The sequence below is a fragment of the Purpureocillium lilacinum genome, assembly GCF_023168085.1.
Source record: "Purpureocillium lilacinum CBS 284.36 DNA, scaffold_1, whole genome shotgun sequence".
NCBI lineage: Eukaryota > Fungi > Ascomycota > Sordariomycetes > Hypocreales > Ophiocordycipitaceae > Purpureocillium > Purpureocillium lilacinum.
In genome coordinates, this window is record NW_027072111.1 from 5130799 (window position 1) to 5156305 (window position 25507).

At 59.4% G+C, this 25507-nt stretch overlaps 6 protein-coding genes across 6 annotated transcripts; 3 read left to right on the plus strand and 3 right to left on the minus strand.

The window, feature by feature from the left end:
* Positions 1–491: 491 nt before the first annotated feature.
* Positions 492–1374, minus strand: PLICBS_001207 (eukaryotic translation initiation factor 5A; the record flags this gene model as incomplete). Its single annotated transcript, XM_018317742.1, has 4 exons — positions 492–562; positions 627–759; positions 821–1087; positions 1363–1374. 4 exons carry the CDS (start codon positions 1372–1374, stop codon positions 492–494), a joined length of 483 nt encoding a protein of 160 aa, XP_018183267.1.
* Positions 1375–3194: 1820 nt separating this feature from the next.
* Positions 3195–5334, plus strand: PLICBS_001208 (uncharacterized protein; the record flags this gene model as incomplete). The annotated part of the gene is made up of 3 exons (XM_018317740.1): positions 3195–3660; positions 3727–4127; positions 4186–5334. The coding sequence occupies 3 exons, from the start codon at positions 3195–3197 to the stop codon at positions 5332–5334; spliced, it is 2016 nt and encodes a 671-aa protein (XP_018183265.1).
* Positions 5335–5519: 185 nt separating this feature from the next.
* On the minus strand, positions 5520–6957 carry PLICBS_001209 (uncharacterized protein; the record flags this gene model as incomplete). The annotated part of the gene is made up of 3 exons (XM_018317739.1): positions 5520–6373; positions 6442–6585; positions 6690–6957. The coding sequence occupies 3 exons, from the start codon at positions 6955–6957 to the stop codon at positions 5520–5522; spliced, it is 1266 nt and encodes a 421-aa protein (XP_018183264.1).
* A 5702-nt stretch (positions 6958–12659) lies between these two features.
* PLICBS_001210 (uncharacterized protein) lies at positions 12660–17077 on the plus strand (the record flags this gene model as incomplete). The annotated part of the gene is made up of 5 exons (XM_065599762.1): positions 12660–12899; positions 13105–14238; positions 14295–14803; positions 14855–15171; positions 15774–17077. 5 exons carry the CDS (start codon positions 12660–12662, stop codon positions 17075–17077), a joined length of 3504 nt encoding a protein of 1167 aa, XP_065455834.1.
* An 813-nt stretch (positions 17078–17890) lies between these two features.
* PLICBS_001211 (uncharacterized protein) lies at positions 17891–21316 on the plus strand (the record flags this gene model as incomplete). Its single annotated transcript, XM_018317737.1, has 4 exons — positions 17891–18337; positions 18419–18925; positions 18996–20974; positions 21070–21316. The coding sequence occupies 4 exons, from the start codon at positions 17891–17893 to the stop codon at positions 21314–21316; spliced, it is 3180 nt and encodes a 1059-aa protein (XP_018183262.1).
* A 696-nt stretch (positions 21317–22012) lies between these two features.
* PLICBS_001212 (adenyl-nucleotide exchange factor sse1) lies at positions 22013–24558 on the minus strand (the record flags this gene model as incomplete). Its single annotated transcript, XM_018317736.1, has 5 exons — positions 22013–22306; positions 22363–22668; positions 22737–24296; positions 24361–24422; positions 24546–24558. 5 exons carry the CDS (start codon positions 24556–24558, stop codon positions 22013–22015), a joined length of 2235 nt encoding a protein of 744 aa, XP_018183261.1.
* Positions 24559–25507: the final 949 nt, after the last annotated feature.

The following is a 25507-nucleotide window of genomic DNA, read 5'->3' on the forward strand; positions in this document are numbered from 1 at the left end:
AAATGCACTGCAAGGCCCTGCGTCTACGACCTACCAAGCACATGCACATGCAAAACACACTGCATCGACCGCAGCGCGACACGCACTCGTACGGTACTTGGCGCCACCAAAAGTGTAAAAACCGGCACAAACCTGCCCACAGATCTCATACGTTTTCATTTTTCTCATCTCATCTGAGCTTCCCCAGCCACGAGACCCGAGGCCCTGCCCCACAGGCAGGACCAAGAGTCGGTGAGCAACAAAGGAAAAGGAATACCCATGGGGGCACTTGCGCCGGGGTTTCTGCAAGTGCCGAGCGTTGTAACTACTAGCCGATACATTCCCGTCCGTATAGAAGCTGTCATCTGCCACGGCCATGTCCCATTGCCCAAATGATATCTGATGTGCCAAGAGTCATGAAAACAACGCTATTCCCCGGACGGTGCACGGGTCAAACTTGTGACAGGCATTGAGCAACGAGCGAGCCGAGCGCAGGGCAAGCACCAGTCCGTTTAACCCTGGCGGGGGGCTTCCTTGGCCTCAACAGCGGCCTCCTCGCCCATGGAGGTGAGGACAATGACGTCTGAGAAGCTCAATTAGCCTCGAAACTCTTCATGCGCGCGCGGGGGCAGTAGGGGTCGACTCACTGGTGTCCTTCTCATCGATCTTGAAGAGCTTGTTGATCTTCTCACCAACCTCGCCGTCGGGCATGCGGACATCGTCCTTGGTGTCACCGTCGTCGTTCATGAGAGAAAGGAAGCCATCATCAGAAATGTCGAGCTGCGCGAGGCGGCGTCAGTCCTGGCGGCGTCGCCACTTAAAGCGCGGGCGGGATACTCACAAGCTGGAACTCGCGACGAGAGACGTTGGGGACATCCATGTTGTGGGTGGAAGGGCTGAGATCTTCGTACTTCTTGCCGGTGAAGATGTCAAGGGCGACAAGGTGGACCTTGGCGTGACCGTGCTTGCCGGTCTTGGAGGTCGACATGTCAACGATCTTGCAGGGGCGGCCCTTGATCACGACGAAGCCGTTCTTGCGTAGAGCCGAGCACTGCATCGGGAACGTGAGAGACGCGCCGGCGTCGGCGGACTCGAAGGTAACATCGTGCTGTAATGAGAGAAAGGCAAGTCAGCAAGGAGCAATTCAACAACACGAGCAGAGAGCTGCGATGCGCAATGAGCCATTGCGGGATGCAACGCGGCGGTTGCAGTCGCCGCTCGTCGGCTGGCAGCGACGGGCGAGAGAGGGGGCACCACGCCGCTGCAACTTGTGTGCGGGCGGCGGGCGTCGCTTTGTGTCGTGGGGCACGAGGCACAATGCGGGGTGATTTCCAGCAGCAGGGAGACGGCTCAGGAGCTCGACAAAAGGCGGGCAGAACTCACATCGTCAGCCATGGTGATGGATTGCGCAAGAAGACGGGGTCGTCGAGACTCGGAAAAAAGAGAGAGAGGAAGGCGGAAGTGAAGGGCGATGGACAGACTCCGGACAGGCAGTGGAGGTGCTGGTAATAAAGTGGGTGGAGAGGAGAAAAAAAGAGAACGGAAAGGTCGAGGTGGGAGGAAGAGGCGACGCCCTTAGTAAGGTGGGCGAGGCTCCGAAGGGAGGAGGGGAGACGATGCCCTGGGGCGAGCGCTGGGCTGCTGAATTGGGCGCTGAGAGCGGCGGTACGCTGGACGGGGGTGGAGGCGGGGGGGTTGAGGTGGCCACCTACCTGGGAGGAGGTGAGCCAGTGGAGGCGGCCGCTGGCAGTGGAAGAAAAAAAATGGAAAACACAGGAGTCGAGTGCGCGCCAGTCCGCTCTCGAATTTTTTTCTCGCCCCTGTGATTGGGTGGACGAGGGCGGGCAGCGGGCACAAACAGTGGGCGTCGCGACAAGCCCAGCCCTCGCCTGGGCCTTTGCCATTGGGGCGGCCCCGCGGTGTCACTACTGAAGAGAGGGAGCCAGACGGGCAGAGAGAGGCAGCGTTCAGCGGCGAGTCTGGCCTAGAATTCGGCGCGAGGGGCGGCGGTGGCAGACCGAGCCTTGGAAACACATGTGTTGGACGAGGGCTCGACTCTCCTAGGTTACCCCCCTCCATCGTCCACCACAGATCGGCAGCATCAGACACGTGTGCCCCGCGGCTCGTGGCTCTGCCGCCGAGCTTCAGCCAGGCCGGGGCGCCCAGACTCGAGTCCTGATGTTGTCGGGCCACATCCATCATGCGATAATATCAATCGACAGCTACATTATACAGACGGCCGCGCATGCCTCAGCCATCATCAAAATGCATTTACAGCTCCAGGCACTGTCGCCCCTCTTGCTGTATACTTACCCAACGTCCTTGCAGTAACGAAAGCTCACCTGACCCGAAGCTGCCATGGCGCCCGCAGCGACAAGCTCGCGGGGTCGACGCCGAGCCACCAAACGCGGCTTGCTTTGGTCCGTCGTTGAACAACGATCTGTGAATCTGTCGGCGCCGAGCATAGACCCATGTCACCCGATGTCACCGAAGGCAACCATCGGCGCGGTCGTCAAGGTCGGGGTCGGTCTTGTGCCTACTGCGGAGCAGACAATCAAACCAGCTAGGCAAGTAGAAATGGGCAGAGCATACTGTGGCGGCGCAAGAGTGCTGCTTGCGCCTGGGCAGACCTAGCCTGAACTCAATGGACCTCTGCAAGCTCTGGTCCGAATGGAGGGTTGGTGGTGAAGCTCTGCTTGTCCAGGGGTCCAGTTCCGTACCTACCTACATAATACATAGGAATGCCTTAAACGACACCTGGAGGACGGTACTTCGTGGCCGAGCTGCGGTACCCAGGGCTCGACGTGGCCACTCACCTGCATCAAAGTACTCTGGGGCTGTGCCATGTATCCCCTGTCCTGCCCGTTGTCTGCCCCACCAGGCCTGTCACTCCGTCAGTCGCCCAGCTGCGTCCTCGCTCAAGCTGGAGCTGGTCCATGGCGCAAGCTGGCTCCAACCTTGCGCCCCTCGACCACCATCAACCACGTACACTCAACCCGACCGGGCTAGATTTGCATCGCGATATTGTTCGCTACCCGCCGCGTCCACCGCCACGAACCGCCGAAAGCCGCAGCGCGTTGTATGGCTTCCGGGGACCCAGCGCCATGACTGGCCCCTGACACGAGTCTCGAGTGTCAGTCTGCAGCATCACTGCGATCCCGCGATCCCACGACCCCAATCATCCGCTCCCCTTGGCGGCTGCTCCTGCCAGCACCATGTGGCTCGACCGCCTGGCCGGCGTCCCGGGGAGCACGTCTGGCCAGTCCACGCCTCAGCCTGGCAGCAGGCCGTACTCGCCTCTCCCGCGCAGGACGTCGAGCACGCTGAGCCCATACGTCACGTCCCAGCGCCCCGGTCACTCGCCTCGGAGCTCCTCTCTGTCCTTGGTCTCCAACGACTCCTCTACATCGTTGCTCGCATCCGCGCGCCGACCGAACGGCTCCGGTTTGCGCCAGTCCTCGACCATCTCTGAACTACCGAACTCGCTGGAGACTCTCGAGAAGCTGCTCAGGTCACCGGACGGCCCTGCGACTCCTGCGGAAGCGCATACAAGAGCAATTGAAGAGGACGACATCGGCTTTTCGGTCAATTTCGATGGCTTGACCATCAAGGAGCTGGTTGAGTCAGGAATCGACGAAGACCTTAACCTGACCAGCCGAAGTCCACAAACCATCTCAGAGTGTAAGCTCCCTTCTGGCCTTTCCCGCGATCGCGGCCGCCTGGCCCTTTGCTGACCATTGGCCACAGACCAAAAGGACAAGTCAAAGTTCGAGGACTTGCATAGGTCCATTACGGCCTGCGACGATGTGCTCGGCTCCGTCGAGACGAACCTGGAGAGCTTCCGCAACGACCTCGCCACGGTGTCGGCCGACATCGAGTCTCTACAGGCGCGGTCAGCTGCTTTAAATCGCCGCCTGGAAAATCGCAAGGTGGTGGAAAAGGCTTTGGGCCCTCTGGTAGAAGAGCTCAGCGTTTCCCCGGACACCATCACCAAGATATCCAGCGGCCATATCGACGAGTCCTGGACCAAGATGCTCTCCGAGGTGGACAGGAGAGCTGTGGCCCAGAAGAAGAAGGCTGCGTCTGGACTCCCACAGAACAAGGCGTCTGAAGAACTTGGGCCGCTGCTGGACAAGCTCATCCTCAAGGTACCGGGGGGACTAGAGACGTCGTGCCTGGTGCTGATTGCTGACATTCTCATCACAGGCGATTGAGCGCATCCGCGATTTCCTGGTAGCTCAGGTCAAGGCACTACGATCCCCTCACATCAACGCGCAGATTATCCAGCAGCAGAACTTCCTCAAGTTCAAGGACCTCTTCACATTCCTGCATAGACACCATGAGACGCTAGCCGAGGAGATCTCATTGGCGTATATGAACACAATGCGATGGTACTATATGAATCAGTTCGGCCGCTACGAGAAGGCGCTGGGCAAACTGAGACTCCATGTGCTGGACAAGAACGACGCCCTGGGCCACGAGGATACGACCCGGATGGCGGCCGTCTTGTCGAGCTCGCGTGTTGGGGGGCCGCCACACGACGCCTTCAATCTTGGCCGAAGAATAGACTTGCTCAAAAGCAATAACCAAACGGCGCTGTCTTCGTATTTGGCTGAAGAGGACCAGACGACGCACTATCTTGAGACGCCTTTCCGAAACTTCAACCTGGCGCTCATCGACAATGCAACCGCCGAGTACACTTTCTTGGCAACCTTCTTCTCGCCGGCACTGTCAATGTCACAAATATCCAAGAACTTCAACTACATCTTCGAGCCCACCTTTGAGCTCGGCCAGGCGCTAACAAAGACCCTCGTCGGGGAGACGCTTGACGCCCTGGGCGTCCTTCTCTGCATCCGTCTCAACCAGCACCTGGCGTTCGAGCTGCAGCGGCGAAGGGTCCCGGCCGTGGACGGCTACGTCAACGGCACCAACATGCTCCTCTGGCCGCGGCTGCAGGTCATCATGGATCGGCATTGCGAGTCGGTGCGGCAGCTGACGAGCTCGCTGCCTTCCAAGCCGGCCCGCTCGACGAGCGACGCGGCCAAGATGACCGCCGCACCCCACGTCGTGACGCAGCGCTTCGGCCAGTTGTTGCATGGCTTCCTGGCCCTCAGCGCCGAGGCCGGCGACGACGAGCCCGTGGTCGCGAGCCTGCGGCGGCTTCGCACCGAGGTTGATTCATTCCTCAACCGGCAGAGCCTCGCGTACGGCACCGATAAACGAAAGAGCGAGCGCTTCCTCTACAACAACTACTCCCTCATCCTCACCATTATTGGCGATACCGAAGGCAAGCTGGCGAGCGAGCAGCAGCAGCATTTTGAACAGCTCAAAGCCGCGCACCAGGAGCAATCATGAACAAAAGGCGCGCAAGCCACAATATCCGCGCATATCGCGCTGCAATGACAGCAGCCGGGGAACCAGGCTTTTCATTTTATTTCTGGTGTAACATTACTTTGGCGTCCCGCCCTGCCCTCCAAGCGCAAATGGGCCTGGGACCAGAAAACATGTCTATAGAATTGCCCACCAGCTGCTGGCCTGGTTCATTTTGAGAAGAAAGACATCATGTAGTGCACAAGGGTCGGACTGCGCCGCAAATAAAACGCAAGGGCGGCCACCGCGATGGCGATGCCGAAAGCTCTAGCCGGCCGCCGGTACCTCCACAAAGCCATCTTGACCCGATCCTGCATGTCCGCCCACCGAATGTCCTTGACCTGTTGCTGAAAGTACGCGTGGCCTTCCTCGAGTGTCTGCTTGGTGCACACGCTGACGTCCCTCGCTGTCTTGAGGACACTCGCGCTGGAGATGCACCTCCAGGAGCGCAGTGACTCGGGCGGATATCGGTCGAAGAGGCTGACCGAATTGGCGATGAGGACGTCTAGGTCCATGTTGCGGGGGACCTTGGCAAGGACGACCTGCAGCATGTCGGGCTCGTCAATGTCCAGGATCTCGTCTCGTCGGTCCATGACGATCTGGGCAAAGACGTAGATGGTGAAGACGGGCTCGCGAGCCAGGAAGACGTCGAACAGTCGCGCAATGTCGTGGTACGCCTCGATGTTGTGGGCATACATGGTGAGCGTCCCGGCCAGCGCGTAGAAGGGCTCGATGGTGGCAATGTGCCGCCGCAGCTTGGGGTCCGCCTTGCCCAAGAGGTCCGGCAGCAGCCGCAGCTGGGATGTCGTCGGGCCGAGGCTGGGGAGCATGAAGTCTCGTATCCGGAGGATGGAGAGGCGCGCGACCACCTTGGCCCGCCAAGGTGGCTCCAGCACCAGCATGAAGACCTGGCATATGTCGTGGTAGCCCTGGAAGTAGCAAAGATATGGGTATCGGCGGAGGACCTCGACGATGAGGGACGAGAGCTCCGACTTGCACTGCTCGAGCTGCGCTTCGGACTGGCCTGCGGTCGGGTGTCATGTCAGCAGGGAGGCCGACGCGAACGCCAGGGTCTATCTGTAGTAACTGTACCGTTGGGATAGTAGACGAAGGAGCGGTTCACATCCAGCTCTACCTGTTCTTCGTCTCGGTGACGCGGGAGATCTTTCCAATCGCCAGTGTCGGCGTGTCCATTGGCGGCGGCTTCAGGGGTTGGCAGCCCGAGCAAGATTGGCCCTGTTCAAGGCGCAAAAGTGTCAGTCGATGAAGCACACACGGAAATTCCACCGCAATGACGGGAGGAGACATGGAGAGCAGGCAAATGGTGCGGAGAAACGTACAAGCGGCGCGGCGCAAGCCATCGTTCAGAAAGCCGCCCTCGGACTCGGCGAGCGCTCTCAGGCCGGGAACATCCGTCCACTTGCAGGCGTCGAGGATCTTGGACTCTTTCTCGCCGCTCTTTCGGGCGTCGCCATCGCCCTCGCCCTCGCCCTCGCCATCATGTCCAGCGGCGGCACTCGAGCGGGAGATATGAGGGCTATCCGGGCTGCCTCGATGTTGACGAACCAGCGCCTCGATCGCCTCGCCCGCTTCGCTGTCCGGCGCCATGGGAGGAGCGCGCACCCCAGGGTGTGCAGCGCCTGCAATCTGGTTTATACTATCGCGGCGGACTGTGCAGAGCCGCTCCGTTGCATCCTGTCCCGGGAGCCGCAGGAGTGCAAGCGGCCACGGCACGGCGCGGGTGATGGGGTGGCGGTCGGTCGGTCAGTCGGTCGGTCGGCGGACGAGGTGACGTTCGGGGACTCGGTCGGTTGGTGACGCGACGTGGGAGCTTCCGCGGCCCGCAGGTGTCTGGCATCTGAGGTGGCATCTGCCCGGGTAGGTACTCTGCCTCGTTAGGCGCTGCGTTGGCGCCATGTCAGCGCCGGGTTTCAGTGGAGCCCGCCCCCGGGCCCTGGCAAGCCATGCCAGCCCGGCTTGCCCTGGTGCTACGCTGCGACGATGCAGGCTCGTGTGCCTGAGCCGGGCGGCATGTGGCTGCAGCCCCCCAGCTGCAGGAGGTGACGGGCATGGAAGGTTGGGAACCTGGAAGGGCCAGATATGACTTGACGATGGGTACGGAGTACATGCTACTCTACCACTCGTTGGGCGACTGCGTGCGCACTCCAGAACTCTCGAATATGCATGCGCCGCAAATGCGCAGCTCCATGCCAACATCTGGCATCGTTGCGGGTCTCGATCAAGAGGAGAACTGAAGATGCCCCTCGCTCGCAGTCACCACGACGCACCACACACACATGAACACCAGGGGTGACATGCTTTGTTATCCCATTCAGAGGGAGCGACAGCTTCCTAGACACTGCACTCTTGCCTTGTCGAGCGAAAGCAATGAGAAAGCTGCGCAAGACTCAAGTCAGAGCACCGAGAAAGTGATTACAGTACGCCCCCAAGGACAACGTCCATTTCTGCGCGCCCTCAAAAGCGTTTGCTGTCGCATCACGCGACCAGCACCAACCAAGCCAATCACCCGGCCCAGGTGAGGAGAGGGCATCTGTAAGTCAGCGTTGGGAGACGCGTCCAGGCAACAAGGGCTTCCCTAAACTTTCCGTGCAAGTCACTTTCATACAATGCGCCTTCGGAAATTGCTAGGTTGCATTGGCATCTTGTGGCCACAGAAGACATTGTGAAATGCTCTCTCCTCGCTTTACCCAAGAAGTCCTTGTGGAGGGATGCTCGGGCGGTTGACTGCTTACGACTTGATGCACATGGGGTATTTTGCTACATGGCATTCCACATCGCGGCAACCCAGACCCCAGGCGCACCCTTACTAACGTCAAGCGGCAGTTGGCCGACGACGTGCCGGCTGAGATCCCGGAGTATATGGTCCAGGGCGTACGTATGTACATTAAACGTACTCTGAATGGGTTTCCTTCATCCGCCCTTGTTGACACCAGCCAGCTGCCGCGGAGCTGAACCTTTCTGACGGAAGGATAATACCAGTGACACCCCCCTGCCTGGCGCGTGGGCCATGCTTCAGAGCACGGGGACCACCAAGTCATTGGCAACGGCCAGGGCTGACAGGCGTGACGACAACATTACACAACTCGTCGAGTCATATCCCCGACCAACAAATCGGTAACCCCGCGGCGACAAGGGCCGGACATCAACGGGCACCAATCAACAGCATGTGTCGACGATGCCATTTGCCTCGTTGCCCAGGCCCTGCCACTGAAGGCGGACGCTTCGCTCCCTCAGACCGCCTTCGCCGATCCGATGGCCTGCCAGATGCCAGACTCGGCGACACAAGGTCGGCATATTTTCGACCCTGGTCCACATTTGGCAGTCAAGGATGGGCGTTGGACCCTGGCATCTGCGTACCAGCTCGGAGGGGGTGCCGTGGTGGGTAGCAGATGGATGGGGGTGGGCTGAGGTTTGCCGTTACCATCTGGCTCTGAGGTCCTGGGCTCTCGCCCGCCTTCGACAGGAATGACGACGTGGCCGCTGTGTGATATTGCAGGTGACTGATGAGCTATCCAGAAGTTCAGCGCCTGCCCAATCGGCCGGCCGAGATGCTTCCGTTCCAAAGCAGATACGGTTGGGGCAAGCACCGCATTGCATCATGTCCTCGAGGGCGCACACCGAGTTGACTCGAGGTGTGTCCCAGTTCATGGGCGTTGCACAGGTGACGCCTTGCATGACATAGTCGCATTGGGCCCAAAACAGACACTCTGCGCTCGGTTTGCTGGTGGTCATCGTTCCGGCTGGCATCTGCGAATAGCTCACGGCTTTGGAGCCGCAGGCCCCGGTGGCGAGGGCAATTTGCCAGAATCTTGTTGCGCCAAGCTATGACTGTCCCTCGGGAAGAAATCTGGTCAGACAAGACCAGAACCACCCCAGGCTCTCGCCGACTACTACTTCCATCAAGGCCATTGTCGAACCAAGCAGGGCCGCTATCATGTACTGCTGGGAACGGCATCTCGACCTGTATGTAACATGGTGGTTTGGCATTAGCTTCGACTCGCAGCCGCAGTGTGGCGGCGCAAACGGCTCCTTTGCCTCTCCGTCTGCCATGCCAAATCCGCCAGTTCCCTCAGGGACCAAGCTTGAAGTTGGCTGCTAGGCACGACGAACGGTCCTTTGCGCGGTACACAACCCTCTCAACGGAAGCTGTATTGATTTCCTCGTCGAGGCAATGTAGGGTGTTTCAGATCAAAGCAAGACGCCTTTCTCCCAGAGTTGCCTCAGGCCGAGAGGAAGGGACGGAGGTTGGTGCGTGTCACACGACTGGTTCCGGCTGTCAAGTGCCACGTCTTCAAGCCGTAGATATCGGTGGTATAGTATACGAAAAGCCCGATGGTGTCGAACGTATGTGATGGCGTTGCCAGTCGGCGACGTATCTTTGTCAAAAGCCTGTGCTTGAAGCGCAGAGTGCACTGAGCCTCAATTCAGCTCCTTTGACCGAAGCAGGCCACCTTCGCCAGTGTATTGATTGCCTTGACAATTCCGGCCCTGAACGGGACGTTCGACTCAGTGTCAGCGGGGGTCGCAACCACCGGCAATGCGTCGTATCATCGCATGAAGCTGGTATGCCGTAGTGATCATCGAAATTGACCTCCTTCTTGGGAGCAGCGAACGCTCATTCTGCCCTTGGGGCGTCTGCCATGGTGTCCATGCCCCTCGAGTCTACATATCCACATCGGGACAGACCCTGACGCACGAAGACGGGGCACGACCTGCAGCTGCTCGAGGACAGGCACACTTCAGACCGCAGTGCAGCCGGTGAGGGTTGGCAGACCCGCGGACAGGGGTGGCTGAAGTCGTCGCGCGGTCCCGCGTCGGCGGCGGCTGGGGCGCCTCCATGCGAACACTTGCACCGCTTGATCGCAGGCAGCTTGCGGCAATGTACCGACATGAGCACGATGTAGGAGCTCAGAATAAGCTGCCGGCGAAGAGGGTCAGGCCTGGCGAAGAGCGTGGTGGAAAGGGCACCGGCCTCATACCGCCAGAGGAAGCACGGCCTTGCCCGACCCGTGTCTCGGAGGGCGGTTGAAGACGCCAAGTGTCGGGCCATCCGTGATGCCACCAATGCATCCATCAAGTTCCACTCGCGGCTGGGGCTCCTTCGGAGCCACGCGCACCTCCGCCTGCATCGCCCCAGCCCGCCGCATCCCGCTGGTGCCTAGTCGAGTTCGCGTTGCGAGCTAACTTGGGTTTTGCATCTGAGGTGCCTGGCAACACAGCGCTTTCTGGACAGCACTGTGGCCAAATCCCATGGTCTCGCGAAGCGGAATCGTCGGGAGTCGGGATGTCGTGGATGGCAGGCTGCGGCAGGGGAGGCCTCCATGTGAAACGCCCTCCGGAAGAAGTCGTGGTATTTCCGTGGCAGACTGACTGTTGGAGGGCGCTCGCATGCCATGCATGGCATGGCGCCTTGCATTCGGATTCGCGCCGTGGTGGGCATTTGTCGGAATGCCATCTTGTAGACGCCGCCTGCCGTCAAGGCCATCAGGGAGATCAGGGGGCACTATAGTAAGGCAGTCCATATCGACTCATACTTGCTCTTTAGGCATACCTGCTCTTTGGGCACTGCTCGACGTATGACGCGGACCTCAGTTAGCTGGTGCGAACGCACCCGTTTGGGTTGAATAAGGCGAAAAGCGATGCCCGCGGCAGCCAGTCTGGTGATTCAGCACCTCAGTTCCAAGCTCGGGCTGCCTCGCGAGGTTCCAGTGTTGGTATACATGTGTCCGTATCAGTGGGCGGCGACTGCCTAATACACGACGGATCATGGACGGGAACGCCTCTGCGCAGACCACCTCCGGCCCCGCCTCCTGCGCGCGCGGTGAGGTGGGACCTCCTGGTGATTGCTCCACCGACCTACCTAGGTAGCCACATCGACCCGGGGTACTGCTTGCGGAGAGAGGCGTCGTAGCTATTCCAAGTACCGAGCTGCGACCTAGGTACCTAGTGCCTTTGCCGTCCCTGGACGGCTGGACGGCTTGCGGCGGGAGGTCCCACCTGCTCCTCAGGGCGAGGGGCAGCGCACCTGCCAAGGACCTTGAGGTACCTAGGTATTCAGGCGGGTGCGGCCAGCAGCTGGAGGGTCGGCGGGCAGGCCCTCCAGGAGCGGCAATAACGACTCCAGTGCAGCCTGCAACGCCCGCCCGTCACGTTCATGTTCGCGCACGAGCAGTGGCACACCCACGCACGCAGACCACCTCAGGCACTCTCACTCACGCACCCACGCGGGCACGCACCCACGTACACCCACCACACCAACCACATCCACATCCACATTCACATCCACACCCGCACACACCCACACGGACGCTCGCTCGCTCGCAGCCAGGCAGCCCGGGCAAGCAGACAAGCACACACCACTCGCGCACACGCACACCACCCTACAGTACCAAGCAGGCGCTTGCAAACGCATTCATGCATGCATCGCCGTCGTCCGGGCATCTCCCAGCATTAACATCGCTTGCTCGTCGATAGCGTGCCGGGGCCTAACGTGACGCTGCCAGCTCGCTGCTGGTGCGCCTTCCGGGACCATTCATGAGGAACGAGGCTATCGGACTGGACTGAACGAGGGAAACGGCCTGCTCCACCAAGTTTGCGGTCCCCTGCCGACTACTTCCAGCCCCCGGGCCTCCTGCGGGTTTGTTGTCGGCACCTTGTCGCGGCCACCACCCATCAAGACCAGACTCTCAACCCACCATATATGCCCCTCGAGGCGCCCGCCGACCATCCTCAACTGTCCAGGAGCCTCTCTGCCCTCCAGGTTTCCTTCCCGACGACGTACGCGCCCCTGCGCCTACCACTTCGCCGCGGCACCCGTCAGCGCCTAGCCGTGACTGGCTACCATCATTTAGTTCAGCAAGAGCTGGCCAGCTCTCCGCCTGGATGCCCAAGGCACGTTTGCGCACCCCCTTCCAACCGCCTCGGACGTCGCCTGCTCGTACCTGGACCTAAGATGCTCCCTTGGGTCCCGCCCACGCCTGCTCCCTTACCCAAAACGCACCGCCGCTCACAAGCTTCCCCCCGCCTTCATACCGAGCTCCAGCAACAGCTCCCGCAACAGCTCCAGGGACACATCCAACGACGCCAGCAAGGCCGATAGACACCCCGAACGCAACTCAAACTGCGGATGCCACTTAATCCGCGGAGGTGGTAGAGTTTGCCAACCCCCCCGCCAAGTGCCAGGGGCATCTATTCGATCCAGGCGCCAACAACTGCACCAACCAAGTCACCAACCTGTCCTTCCCACGACGAGCCCTCGGTGGCATCCAGTCTAACATGCCTCGGTGAGCATGGCGTTCCAAACAAGCGTTTTGAGAGACGGCGAGTGGGTCACCGAAACCGTCAACCTCCACGCCGCTCTGCAACAAGCCTCTGCCTCAGCGTCTGGCCCCATGCCGGTCCTCGAAAAGCCTCCACGGCCACCCATATGCGGCATCCTATCCAGAACTGTAGTCGAGAGCCCCATCGTTCATTGGGTCCTGCCCGTTCGCCTGAGGTCGAAGGCGCACAATGACATCGCTTTCATAGGAGTAAGTCGCCTTGTCTAACTCGACCCACAACCGCCGCTTTTCGAAGAGGGACTGCCTGTTGTTCGGGCTATGATGAAGTCTGCCAATTTATTGTTATTTGAGGCGCGTGGCCTCCCCAACTCGTCGCGGCACTTTTGCTGCTGGCCCTGCGCGATACAATGGCACTGGCACTGGCACTGTCAGATCGGCTGACGACAACCTTCAGGACCACTTCGTGCAGATAAATGAGCTCCGCAGCGATGGCCAGCTGCACCAGGTCGCCCGAAAATGCGACTTTGGCGCAAGGATCCGTAGCGCCGCTGTGCTCGGTGACCCTCTTGAACACGGTCTCGACGACGAAACCTCCGATGCCATAGTAAAGGCAGAGGATTCCGACACAGCCATGCCGGACGCCTCAGAATCACCGGCATGTGCACGTGAAGGGCTGCTACCCCCGAAACTTCTAGTACTGGCGCTTGACACGGGGGACATCGTCTTCCTCTTCTTGAAAAAGTCTCGCCACTCTACTCTCGAGTTTGTTGTGTCCAAGTACAAGACGCCAAGGAAGATATCCTTCTTAGGGTTTCATCTCGCCGTGGACCCATCGTCTCGTTACATGGCTGCCTCGTCCCCAGACGGCATTCTCGTCATGTACGAAATCAACGACATGTCGACCCTCAACGCCCAGTACAAGTCGACGGGGTCCTTTGCGCCAGTCAAGTCTGTCCGACTCCGGGCGATACATGGTGTTGTACACAAGCTGGAGTTCCTGTACCCCCGGCTCGCGGATGACTACCACATCATTCTGATCCTGATAGTGATCCGGGAGGATAGGAGGCACGCCGAGCCCGTGACCCGTATGGTCACCTACGAGTGGGAGGTTGGCGACAGCCTCAAGGAGGTCTTTGCAGAGGAAAAAATGGGCAACAGGCTGCCCAAAGAACACAAGATGCCACTACTTCTGATCCCGCTCAGGTTCAACAACGCCTTCTTCACCGTCTCCTCGAAGTTTGTCGGCATTGTCAAAGATTGCCTCTCTGGAGCTCCGGTCTTCGAGTCATTGCGTACCGACCCTCCCAGCCGAACAGACTTGCACCAGGGCTCTGCTGCACCATTATGGACCGCATGGTCACGTCCATTTCGGCGAAGGGGCTACTTCGAGCGGACGGACATCATCTATCTCGCGAGAGAAGACGGTGCCATCATTCACATCGAGATTGAAGCAAACGACCTCGTGCCTTCTGTGACCAACGTTGGGTGCCTGAATTCCAACATCAACACGGCTTTTGCAACGGCGTATGATGTCTTCTCGGATATCCTGATCATCGGGGGCGACTCCGGACCCGGAGGTGTGTGGAAGGTATGCGTGTCCCGCGTCTCTTCACTTCAAGAATGTTGCTGACCTTGTTTAAAAAGCTTGCGCCTCGGTCTGAGCTTGAGCAAGTTAGCATCTTGCCAAACTGGTCACCTGTTGTAGACGCTGCCACAAACGCTCCTCGACCCACAATCGAAAACGTGGTCAATACATCTGGAGAGGGACGACAGCCGAACCCTCAAAAGGCAATGCCGAGACCAGAGACTCTCTTCACAGCGTCAGGTCGTGGGCTGAAGGGGAGCGTAACGCAATGGCGATGGGGCGTCCAGGGGAGAATTGGCCTTGACATTGAAACCGGCGAGCCCATCAGACAGTCTTGGGCATTTGCGCTGCAGAGCCAGGGTCGACGCGGCTTGTCGGCACTACTATCTCTCCCCCATTCGTCCGCAGTCCTTTCCTTCTCCGAGGACTTCAATCAGGTCACGCCACTCACCGGCGATGATACCCCGTTTGATGTCACTTGCCGGACATTGGCTGCTCGGGAATCACCGTCGGGAACCATCGTTCAAGTCACGGAACGCCTCGTAACGCTCATAAACGGCCAGGCGTGGTAAGCTGCTCGTCATCTCAGTCTCACAGACATGGCTAACAAGGAGCCAAGCTCACGGTTCTCGTTCGATCTCATGCTCGGACAAGAGGGTTTCGCAGCCGACCATGCATCGGTTGCTGACGATACGGTGGTTGTCTCTACGCACGGGCCGGAGGGCTCTCAGCTGCATACGTTTACTAAGACAGGAGCGAGAATTATCCGAGGCAACTCGTGGAACGTTGAAGGAGAAGTCACATGCGTGTCGCTCTTCACAGCCTCAAATAACGCTTTCGTCATCGCAGGCTCCGTTCTGGACGGGGTATCTCGAATATCAGCGTACTCCACGGATGGGATACTGGCCGCTTCTGAGGCGCTTGTGCGACACACAGGTCAGGCCCTCTGCTTGCACACTCTCTCATGTCTCACTATCGTGCTTTTTCCTGACACTTGCAATCCTTAGACAAGGATCCTGATTTCGAGCCTCTGACGAGCATTTGCGTCGCAAGTCAGGACCGAGGTGATGTGCACATAGTCGCAGGGACGAGATGCGGCCACCTCCTACGCGTCACAATCTTTGCCTCGGGGCTTGAGCGTGTCACATGGTCTGCTGAGACGATTGGAGTGGCACCTGTAGAGGTATACCCTTGCTCCGGCCCATTCGATGGCACTACTGCGGCGCTCATGTGCTGCGACAACAACTTGTCCATAATGATGGACTTCTCAGCAAAATCCGGAACGTTCCGCAAAAAGCATTATATCTGGCTGACGGATGCTAATGACGCGTCAATGTCGCCACCCGCTGTGCATTCCGTCGCGAGCCTGTCACTGAACCTCTCGGGGTATCCCTGGCATATGTCTCTCATGATTCAAGCGGGCTCCAGGTTGCTTCTAGCGGAAATATGGCCCCATGTCGGGCCAGTGCCCAGAAGCATACCTGTCGGAGGCACCCCAACTAGAATCATATACTCACATACATGGAATTGCCTGGTAGTGGCCCTGCTCCAAGGAGACCGACCTACCTTGGCCTTTGTCGATCCGGACTCCGGCGAAACCCTGTCGGTGCCATCAGACAAGGACCACAACCCTTCAGACTTCGTTTCAGGACTTGGCTATCCTGGCGACAGGATATATGGCCTATACGAGTGGCTGTATGTCAAGGACGGCAGGACATTTGCCTTCATTCTTGTTGCGACGAAGGACGGGAGGCTCCTCATAATTTCCGTCAATAGGGTCAAGGCGCGAGCGGGCGATGGCCAGGTCAAACGATTGCACTACTGGACGCGGTACAAGAAGGTTCTCGGGGAGCCGATATACTCGATTGTCGGTGATGATCTTGGGATCATTTATTGTGTCGACAAGGTTGTGCATTGGGAGGTGCTCGACTTGGTGGAGAAGAAGCTGAGGCCGATGGGTGCATACCGGCTGGACTCACCTGCAACGTCTCTCCAAGTGGTGCAGGGCCACATCTTTGCCCTGACCACGCTCCATTCGCTCGAAATCATCGACTACAAGACAAGTGGCACGGGAGACATGGCACTCATTCATTCTGATCGGATCACCCGGAGGACAACACACATGATTGGCGCTGGTCCTTTGTCTGACCGACCCGACCGTTGGCCGGTGACTCTGCTCTCGGACCAGAGAGGCGGCATCGCAGGGATTTGGATTCCCTGGCACCAGCGCTACAAGGAGTTTAAGGTGGTCTTTGAGGGGCTGCTCCCGACAGCGGTGAGGCGATTTGTTGCGCTGCGAGGCAAACCCCTGTGGCTGGCAGACGGACGTGAGACTCTGTACGGTACAGTGCCATGCACGAGCTATGGGGCCGACATAGTAGGGGTTTCACTGGACGGCTCGCTGCAGCACTTCACGCTGCTCGACTTCGACCTGTGGCGGTTCCTTTACTTGATACAGAGCATGGCCCGCCGCAGCCCTCAGGTCTGCTCAGTAGCGATAACACCGGCGCCGGGCAACTCTGGCCGCGGCGGCGGGGATGAGACGTTGGAGGACAACTACGACTGGGACGGCGAACTGGGCGAGCTGGAGCCAAGCCTGCATCCGGGGCTCATGCACATCGACGGGGATATTCTAGAGCGGTGCCTCCAACGGCGGGCCCTGGAGGAACTCGTACAGGACGCCGGTAGGTTTCGCCTGTTCTGTCAGTACCTGGACCGGCTGGAAGGCGGGCGCCACACGAGAGGCTTCGAGGCCGACTCGACGGGAGACGAAGAGAGACGCGGCAGATATTTGGGGTTGGCATATGAAATTCTGGCCTACTTGTTAGACGTGGTCATGTAAATAGTCCAGAGCCAGGGATTCGGGTCCGTGGAAAATCATAGAGGGCGGTGGCAGCGAATGCATGGGGGTGGAGGCGGAGGTTGCCTGCCGTGCGGTGCGGTGCAAGGCCGAGGGCAACCTGAGGATCGCAGTGTATAAGTCAATGGCTGACGCGACGAAGTACGAAGTGCATGGATGAGAAGAGCGAGCCCTGTGACATGTCCTTCTTGCTGCGCGCCGTGTTGAGCCGGGCATGCTGCGAGAGGCATTGTAGGGGGGGCCGGACTATTGTTGACTGACGACGGCCGGAACTCTTATGCCAAGTGACCTGTGATGGACCTGTTTGGGCTGCTAACGTAAGGACTGGAAGCCTTGAAGACATGTACTTATCGTAATGACGCTTCGGCAGAACTTTAATACGTTAGGCGTGTCGGCCGCCAAAGAAAGAGAGTGTGCCCCGCAGTGAACGGCCAGAGGCTCAGGCAAAAGAAGCCAACACCCCCGCCCTGCCGTCTGCCTGCCTGCCTGCCCGCCCACCTCGCCCACGCCCACGCCCATCCCACACCAGCGGCGAATCGATCGCACCGCCCAAGCACCACCTGCTCGCCTCCACAACCCACCACCACTACCGTCCACAAGGTGCGCCAAGTTGGTGTGGTATATATTTTTTTTCTTTGCAACGTCGCAAACCTGCTTCCCCTTTTTGGCGTATCCCTGGCCAGTCCTTCGCTTACTCGAAGCACACAACTGTGACCGGAGCCATCCTGATTCCTCGAACCCTCTCGCTCGGCTTCATCTGACGACAGCCTCTGCCCGCCAGCGACCGACGACACAATGCCGCCCAAGAAGAAGGGCAACAAGAAGGCCCAGGACGACTGGGAGGCTGAGCTTGGCGAGTCCATCGCTCCCGCCGCACCTACAGACGCCCCAGCCGAAGACGCCAACGGAGACAACGATGACGACGCAGCCGGAGCCGGCGGCCTGATGGCCATGTTGCGAAAGAACAAGGAGAAACGCAAGAAGAAAGGGCTACCGGAGGAGGACTTCGTCCAGGGCGAGGACCCCGCGGCCGCCAACGATGTGGCGGCCAAGGCACCTGTCGAGGCGACCGTCGACGACGAGTTTGCCTTGCCCGAGAAGAAGGGTAAAGGTGGCAAGGGAAAGCCGGCACCGAAAAAGGACGAACCCGCCGATGATGCCGAGGAGGGCGGCAGGATACTTACCAAGGCCGAGAAGGAGAAGCTCAAGAAGGAGCGCGAGAAGCAGCGTAAGAAGGAACAGGTATGCATCCCAGGCAATCGTGTGCTTCTTTAATTCCACAGCGCAACGGGGCAGTGACTGACTTCATATTCTCCCATCCAGGCCGCAAAGAAGAAAACCCCAGCGCCCGCAAAGGCCCCGGAGCCTGCCAAGACGGCCGCCCCTGCCAAGACGTCTCCGGAGGAGGCGGCGCCAGCCGCCCCGGCCGCCGCCGACGCCGGAGGCAAGAAGAAGAAGGTGCCGGCGCACCTTGCCATGCTTCAGAAGCAGCAGGAGGAACTCCGTCGCAAGCGAGAGGAGATTGAACGCCTCGACGCCGAGGCCAAGGCACGCGCTGAGGAAGAGGAACGCCTCGCCGAGGAAGACCTGAAGCGCAAGGAGGAGCAGAAAGCCCTCAAGAAACAAAAGGAGAAGGAGCGCATCGAGCAGCTCAAGAAGGAGGGCAAGTTCCTCACCAAGGCACAGAAGGAGGAGAAGGCTCGCAACGAGATGAAATTGCAGCAGATGCTTGCAGCCGGCATCAAAGTAGGACCCCAAGAAACAGTCGACGGTGAGCCCAAGAAGAAGTCCTACGACAACAAGAAGAAGAGGGGCAAGAATGAGCAGAAGGTAAGCTTACTTGGTCGTCACTCGACACTGACCATGTCGCACCATATGCTAATCAAGGTCGTCACTTTAGGTTGATGAAGAAGCTGCCTTGGCGGAAGCAGCAGAGCGTGCCCGTGCCGAAGCCGAGAAGGCGCTTAAGGCGGCCGAGGAGAAGGCCGCCAGGGAAAAGGCCGAGGCCGAGGCCAAGGCTGCCGCTAGCAAGAAGGCTGCCGAGAGCGACATCGAGGATGACTGGGAGGCCGCGGCCGCCTCCGATGGAGATGTTAAGGACAGCTGGGACGCCGATTCGGACGAAGAGGCGGAGAAGAAAGCACTGTCCTCGAGGCCGAAACAAGCCGAAGACGAAGAGGGAGAGGACGAGTCTGAAGACGAGAGCGAATCCGACGAGTCTGAAGACGAAGCAGTCTCCGCGGCGCGACAGGCAGAAGCCCAGCGCAAGAAGGAGGCGGCCGAGAGGAGGGAGAAGGCCCACCAGGCCGCTCTGGCCGCTCGTTCAAAGGATAACCTCCGTTCCCCCATTTGCTGTATCCTGGGCCACGTCGACACAGGCAAGACGAAGCTTCTCGACAAGATCCGGCAGACCAACGTCCAGGAGGGCGAAGCCGGTGGTATCACACAGCAGATTGGTGCCACGTACTTCCCTGTGGACGCCATCCGACAAAAGACTGCTGTCGTCAACAAGGACAACAAGTTCGAGTTCAAGGTGCCCGGCCTCCTTATCATCGACACTCCCGGTCACGAGTCGTTCTCCAACTTGCGGTCTCGTGGCTCCTCGCTCTGCAACATTGCCATCTTGGTGGTCGACATCATGCACGGCCTCGAGCCCCAGACCCTGGAGTCAATGCGCCTGCTCCGTGACCGCAAGACGCCATTCATTGTGGCGCTCAACAAGATCGACAGACTTTACGGCTGGAAGAAGGTAGATAACAACGGCTTCCAGGACAGCCTGGCGCTTCAAAGCAAGGCGGTGCACAACGAGTTCAAGAACCGACTGGAGCAGACCAAGCTCGCCTTTGCCGAGCAGGGTTTCAACTCAGAGCTGTTCTACGAGAACAAGTCGATGGCCAAGTTTGTGTCCCTGGTGCCCACTTCGGCGCACACGGGAGAGGGTGTCCCGGACATGCTGAAGCTCATTGTCCAGCTCACACAGGAGCGCATGGTGGGCTCGCTCATGTACCTGTCGGAGGTGCAGGCGACGGTCCTCGAGGTCAAGGCCATCGAGGGTTTCGGCATGACCATCGACGTCATCCTGTCCAACGGTGTCCTGCGCGAAGGCGACAGGATAGTGCTGTGCGGTACTGAAGGCGCTATCAAAACCAACATTAGGGCGCTGCTCACTCCAGCGCCTCTGCGAGAATTGCGCTTGAAGTCGGCATATGTGCATAACAAGGAGGTCAAGGCCGCCCTGGGTGTCAAGATCAGCGCTCCTGGCCTTGAGGGCGCCATCGCTGGTTCGAGGCTGATGGTCGTCGGCCCTGACGATGACGAGGAAGACATCGAGGATGAGGTCGAGTCTGACCTGGCAAACCTGCTGAGTCGTGTCGAAAAGTCTGGCCGCGGTGTCAGCGTGCAGGCGTCTACCCTTGGTTCTCTGGAGGCCCTGCTCGACTTCCTCAAGGACTGCAAGATCCCCGTGGCCAACGTCGGCATCGGCCCCGTCTACAAGAGAGATGTCATGCAGTGTGGTATCATGCTGGAGAAGTCCCCCGATTATGCAGTCATGCTGTGCTTCGACGTCAAGGTGGACAAGGAGGCACAGGCATATGCTGCGGAGCAGGGCATCAAGATCTTCACGGCCGACATCATCTACCATCTCTTCGATTCCTTCACCAAGCACATGGACGAGATGCTGGAGAAGAAGAAGGAGGATTCCAAGATGCTTGCCGTCTTCCCGTGCGTGCTCAAGCCGGTCGCTGTCTTCAACAAGACGGACCCCATCGTCATCGGTGTGGACGTTGTCGACGGGCAGTTGAAGATCAACACGCCCATCGCCGCTGTCAAGTCCAACCCAGTCACTGGTGTCAAGGAAATTATCAGCCTGGGTAGAGTGTGAGTATTTTCTCCTCCTTTCCACGACACTGCCATGCCTGGGTGCGCCAGCCTACCGTACCATTTACCGTTGCTAATCTGGGCCGTTTTTGCAGGACCTCGATTGAGCGAGAGCACAAGCAGATCCCGGTCTGCAAAAAGGGTCAACCGTCTGTGGCCGTCAAGATCGAGATGGGTGGCCACCAGCCCATGTACGGCCGACAGCTGGAGGAGGCGGACACGCTCTACAGTCTCATCTCCCGCGCCAGCATTGACTGCCTCAAGGAGTTTTACCGGAAGGACGTGTCCAACGACGAGTGGCAGCTCATCATCAAGCTGAAGCCGCTCTTTGACATCAATTAAGTTGCGGGACAGTGCGGCAGAGCTCTCTGGTCAATGGGGGAATGCTGTATTGCATGTCGATGCCCACCTGGACTTACTCGGAGGTACGGACAGGCTGATGGACGGGGATTGCGGTGCATTGTTCCTATGAGAGACTGGAAAAATTAGGGAGGCGACGACGATTGGGAGAAGAGAGCATGATACGGGGTCCAAAAAACACTTGGTATTTACTGTGAATGATCATGTCGTTTTGTCGGGTTTAGACAAAATTGTAAGGCTACCCAGTTGTTGCTCGTGAGCCGCCGTCGCCGCCTGATTGCCTTGATCAAGTGAAAGGGGTTCTTTGCTTTACAGTCAACACCATTATCTATTTGTCCGGTTTGGTTGGAGCCCATGCCGAAGCAACAGTCCTCCGAGAAAAACCAGAATCACAACAACAAACAACGTCTTCGTCCCGTGTAAAAAAGGAAACTTGGTCTAGCGTGCATACATTCCCGTCATAACCATTCCCGTACTCCGACAGGATATCCATCACCCAGCGCGGAGAGCGCGGCCGCCTCCAACTTGCCGCCACTCCTTGGGCGCTCTGTTTCTATGCGGTTTCGTGCCATTCACTTTTGTACTTCCTCCGCCCCCTACTTTTTCTTTCCCTCACGGCCGATTCTTCTTCGGACTCACGCCGACCTGTCCCTCGTCCAACGAAGGTCGCTTGACTCTCTAATTCGGGTTGCCAGCCTCGTCGGTCTCCGCTTGGGCTCCGTCGGCGGCGTCCTTCATCTCCTGGTCACCTCCCTGGGCTGCCTTCTCGGCCTCAGCAGCCTTGCGAGCCTCTTCCTCAGCGGCTCTTTTGGCAGCTTTCTCGGCCTCGACGCGCTCCTGGACGGCACGGCGCTCGGCCTCGACCTTCTCGAAGTGACGCTGGACAACAGGGCCAGCCATGGCACGCAGCTCCTCCAGCTTCGCAACGTAGACGCCCTTGGAGGCATCGTCGCCCTCGTCATACAACCAGTCCTAAGCGGGCATTGTTAGCATCCTATCAGTGAATTCGCAGCACGACGGGCACATACCTCGGCGGTTTCCAGCTTCTGCTTCATGGCCGACTTCTCGTCCTCGCTGGTGAACTCGGCGTACTGGTCGTCCAGCTTCGCCCGGAGGTCGTAGATGTAGGCTTCCAGCTCGTTCTTCTTCTCCTCGGTGTCGGCGACCAGCTTGTCTTCCATGACCATGGCAGCCTCCTTCTCCGTCAATGCCGTCTTGGCGCTGGCATCCAGGGAAGCGGTGCCGCTGGAAATAGGGAGGTCGCCCTTGCGAACCTGCTTCTTAACCTTGCGGGTCTTCTTGGGGGCGTCGTCCTTGTTGTCCGTGTCCATGGCCTGCAGGCGGCAACATGTCAGCCATCATCACTTGTAGATGGGGAGATGATGCTCGCGTGGGAACTTACGTCGGGGTCCTTCTTGTCGCCCTCTTCCTTCTTGTCGTCGTCCCTGACCTCCTCCTCAACTTCCTGATCCTCGACGTAGTAGCCGGTCTCGACATTGAGGACGCCATGGATGTTGACGCGAGCCTTGAGCTTGCAGATCATGAACTCATCCTTGCCCTCGGCCTTGACGCCCTTGACGGAGAAACGGCCAATCCAGGGGTTCTGCTTTCCGGGAAGCTCCTCGGGCTTGGCATATCGGGCCTCGAGGTCGAAAGGCTGCTTGCGGTAGAAGGTGAGGATCTTGGTGGACGGCAGGACGTTGCCCTTGTTGAAGACGGTGAGGCTCGTGTCCTCGTCAGGGATATCGGGAGCCTTCTCCCAAGCGAACTCGATGGGGTAGCTGATGATGTCCTGGACAGCGAAGTCACGGACTCGGAAGACGGGGGAGAGAATGGCGCAGCTGAAGGCGCAGCCACGAGCGACGGCCTCGTCGGCGTTCATAGTGAAGGAAAGGGGCTTTCCGAAGAACTCCTGGATGCGCTCCTTCAGAGCAGGAACGCGGGAGCCGCCACCGACAATCTCGATGACGTCGATGTCGTCCTTGGTGAGCTTAGCCTGGGCAAGGGCCTGCTCGAGAGGGTGGTGGGTTCGGTTCAGCAGAGGCTCGATCATAGCCTCGAACTCCTGGCGAGTGACCATGGCAGAAGCGTCGACATCGTTCATGAGGGACTCAATGTTGACGGGCGCCTGCTGATTGGCGGACAGGATCTTCTTGGTCTTCTCGGCGGCGGCGATGGTGCGGGCCATGGCACGTCCGTGGGTGTAGATATCGACCTTGTACTTGCCCTTGAACTCCTTGGCCAGGTGGTCGACAAGAGCCTTGTCGAAGTCGCGGCCACCGAAGTTGCGGTCCCAGGCGGTGGCCTTGACGGCAAGCTCGCCCTTCTTGAACTCGACAATGGAGCAGGTGTAGTTGCTGTGGCCAATGTCGACGAAGGCGACGCGGCGGGGGCGCTCCTCGGGGCCGGGAAGGTCAAGCTTGGTGATGCCCCAGCCGAGAGCGGCGGCGGTGTTGTCGTTCATGAGGCGCAGGAGCTTGAGGCCGGCGATCTCAGAGGCGTCGAGGAGCGCGCGGCGCTGAACGTCGGAGAACCAAGGGGGGACGCTCATGCAGAGGTCGGAGACGGGGAGCTTGAGCTCGGCAGCGGCAGTCTGCTTGATCTTGCTCAGGTACATGGCAACGAGCTGGGTCGCCGTGAACTTCTCCTTGTTGCCGAGATACGAGATCTCGGCGCCGACCTGGCCATTGACGTCGACGAGGGGGGCGGTGACATATTGCTGCTCGATGGCGACGTCCGGGTCGTTGAAGGAGCGGCCAGCAAGGCGCTTGAGGCAGCTGATGGTGTTCTTGAGGTTGGAAATCTCCTGCGTCTTGGCGGCCTCGCCGATGTAGCGCGACTTGGGGCCGAAGCCTACCAGAGACCTGTTGTCGACCTTGTCAGCTTGAGGGCCGAGGGAGCGGGATGACAGGGAGGCTGGGGGAACGTACGGGGTAGCTCGGTTAGAAACTTCATTGGTGATCTAAAGGCGAGTTATGGTTAGAACGCTGCTTGGGGCAGCAAAGAAGGGGAGTTGCGGTACGCACCACGTCGACGCCGCGGTTTCTGGCGACGGCAATGACGGTCTTAAGGGTTCCGAAATCGACACCTGAAGGTCGCAATGGTCAGCAAAGGCTCGTGTAGGCCTCCAAACGGGGGGGTGCAAGAGGAGGAGCGGTATAGGGGGCCGCGATGCTGGGAGCGAGGAAGGGAGGGAGGGGTGAAGCCATACCCACGACACTCATTGTTGCTGCTTGTCTCGCTGGCTTGCCCTGCGATGGCCGGTGATGTAGATTCGTCAAACGTCCTGAACGGGTTCGTTGGGAGAACGGCCGGCGCGCACGGAAAAGGGGGGCGTCGGGCGATGGATCGGTCGAGGTCGTGAAGGAGCAAATGCAACGAACGCAGCAGACGTCTAGATGCTCGGGGCGAGGGAAGAGTATGTAAGGTTGTATGGTAGGGCCAAAAAATTCTCTGTCGGGTGCGAACAAGGCCAAGCTCGGGCAACGGAGGGGGAGGGATGTGTGGATGGATGGATGGGCGTTGGGCGGGGGCGGGCGGGTAGCGACACACACTGCCTGGCTGGGCTGGGCTGGGCTGCTGGTGCTGGTGCTGGTGCTGGTGGGCGGTGTGTGAGGTCAGAACCTAGGTCGAGTTGCTGGTGGTGGATTGCTCGGAATTACAGCGCTGGATGGCCAAAAGGCAGGCGGCCGGGGCTGGCAAACAACCCGCTATAAAAAGGGCTGCGGCAGCTGCGAGGGAACCTGGAACCTGTAAGAACCTGGACAGCGCAGCCCCAGGCAGCGCCCGACGCCTGCTGTTCACGAGACGAACTTCTCGGCAAGGGTACCTGCGGCCGTCGCGGGGCAGACCTGGCGGGGCTGTACCTCCACCCGCGACGCCACCGCCAGACGGTACCTCCCTGGCCGTGCCCCGCCATCGCGGCCAGAGGTACCCCGGCGCTTGCTGCCAAGAGACCCTTCGCAGAGTTGTGCTTCGTAGAATGCCGCAGAATTTTCCAGAGCCTGCTCGCTGCTTGCTTTCCCGCCCTTCCGCCCACTTCCAAAAGCGGCCTTTCCTCGTCTCCCCCCCAGTGCAGAGCAAGCAATTCGTCATGGAATCCGCAACGAGCCGGCCTGGCATGGACCGCTGGCCCGTCAATCGTCGATAGTCCGCCAGCCAAGGACCGCGCCC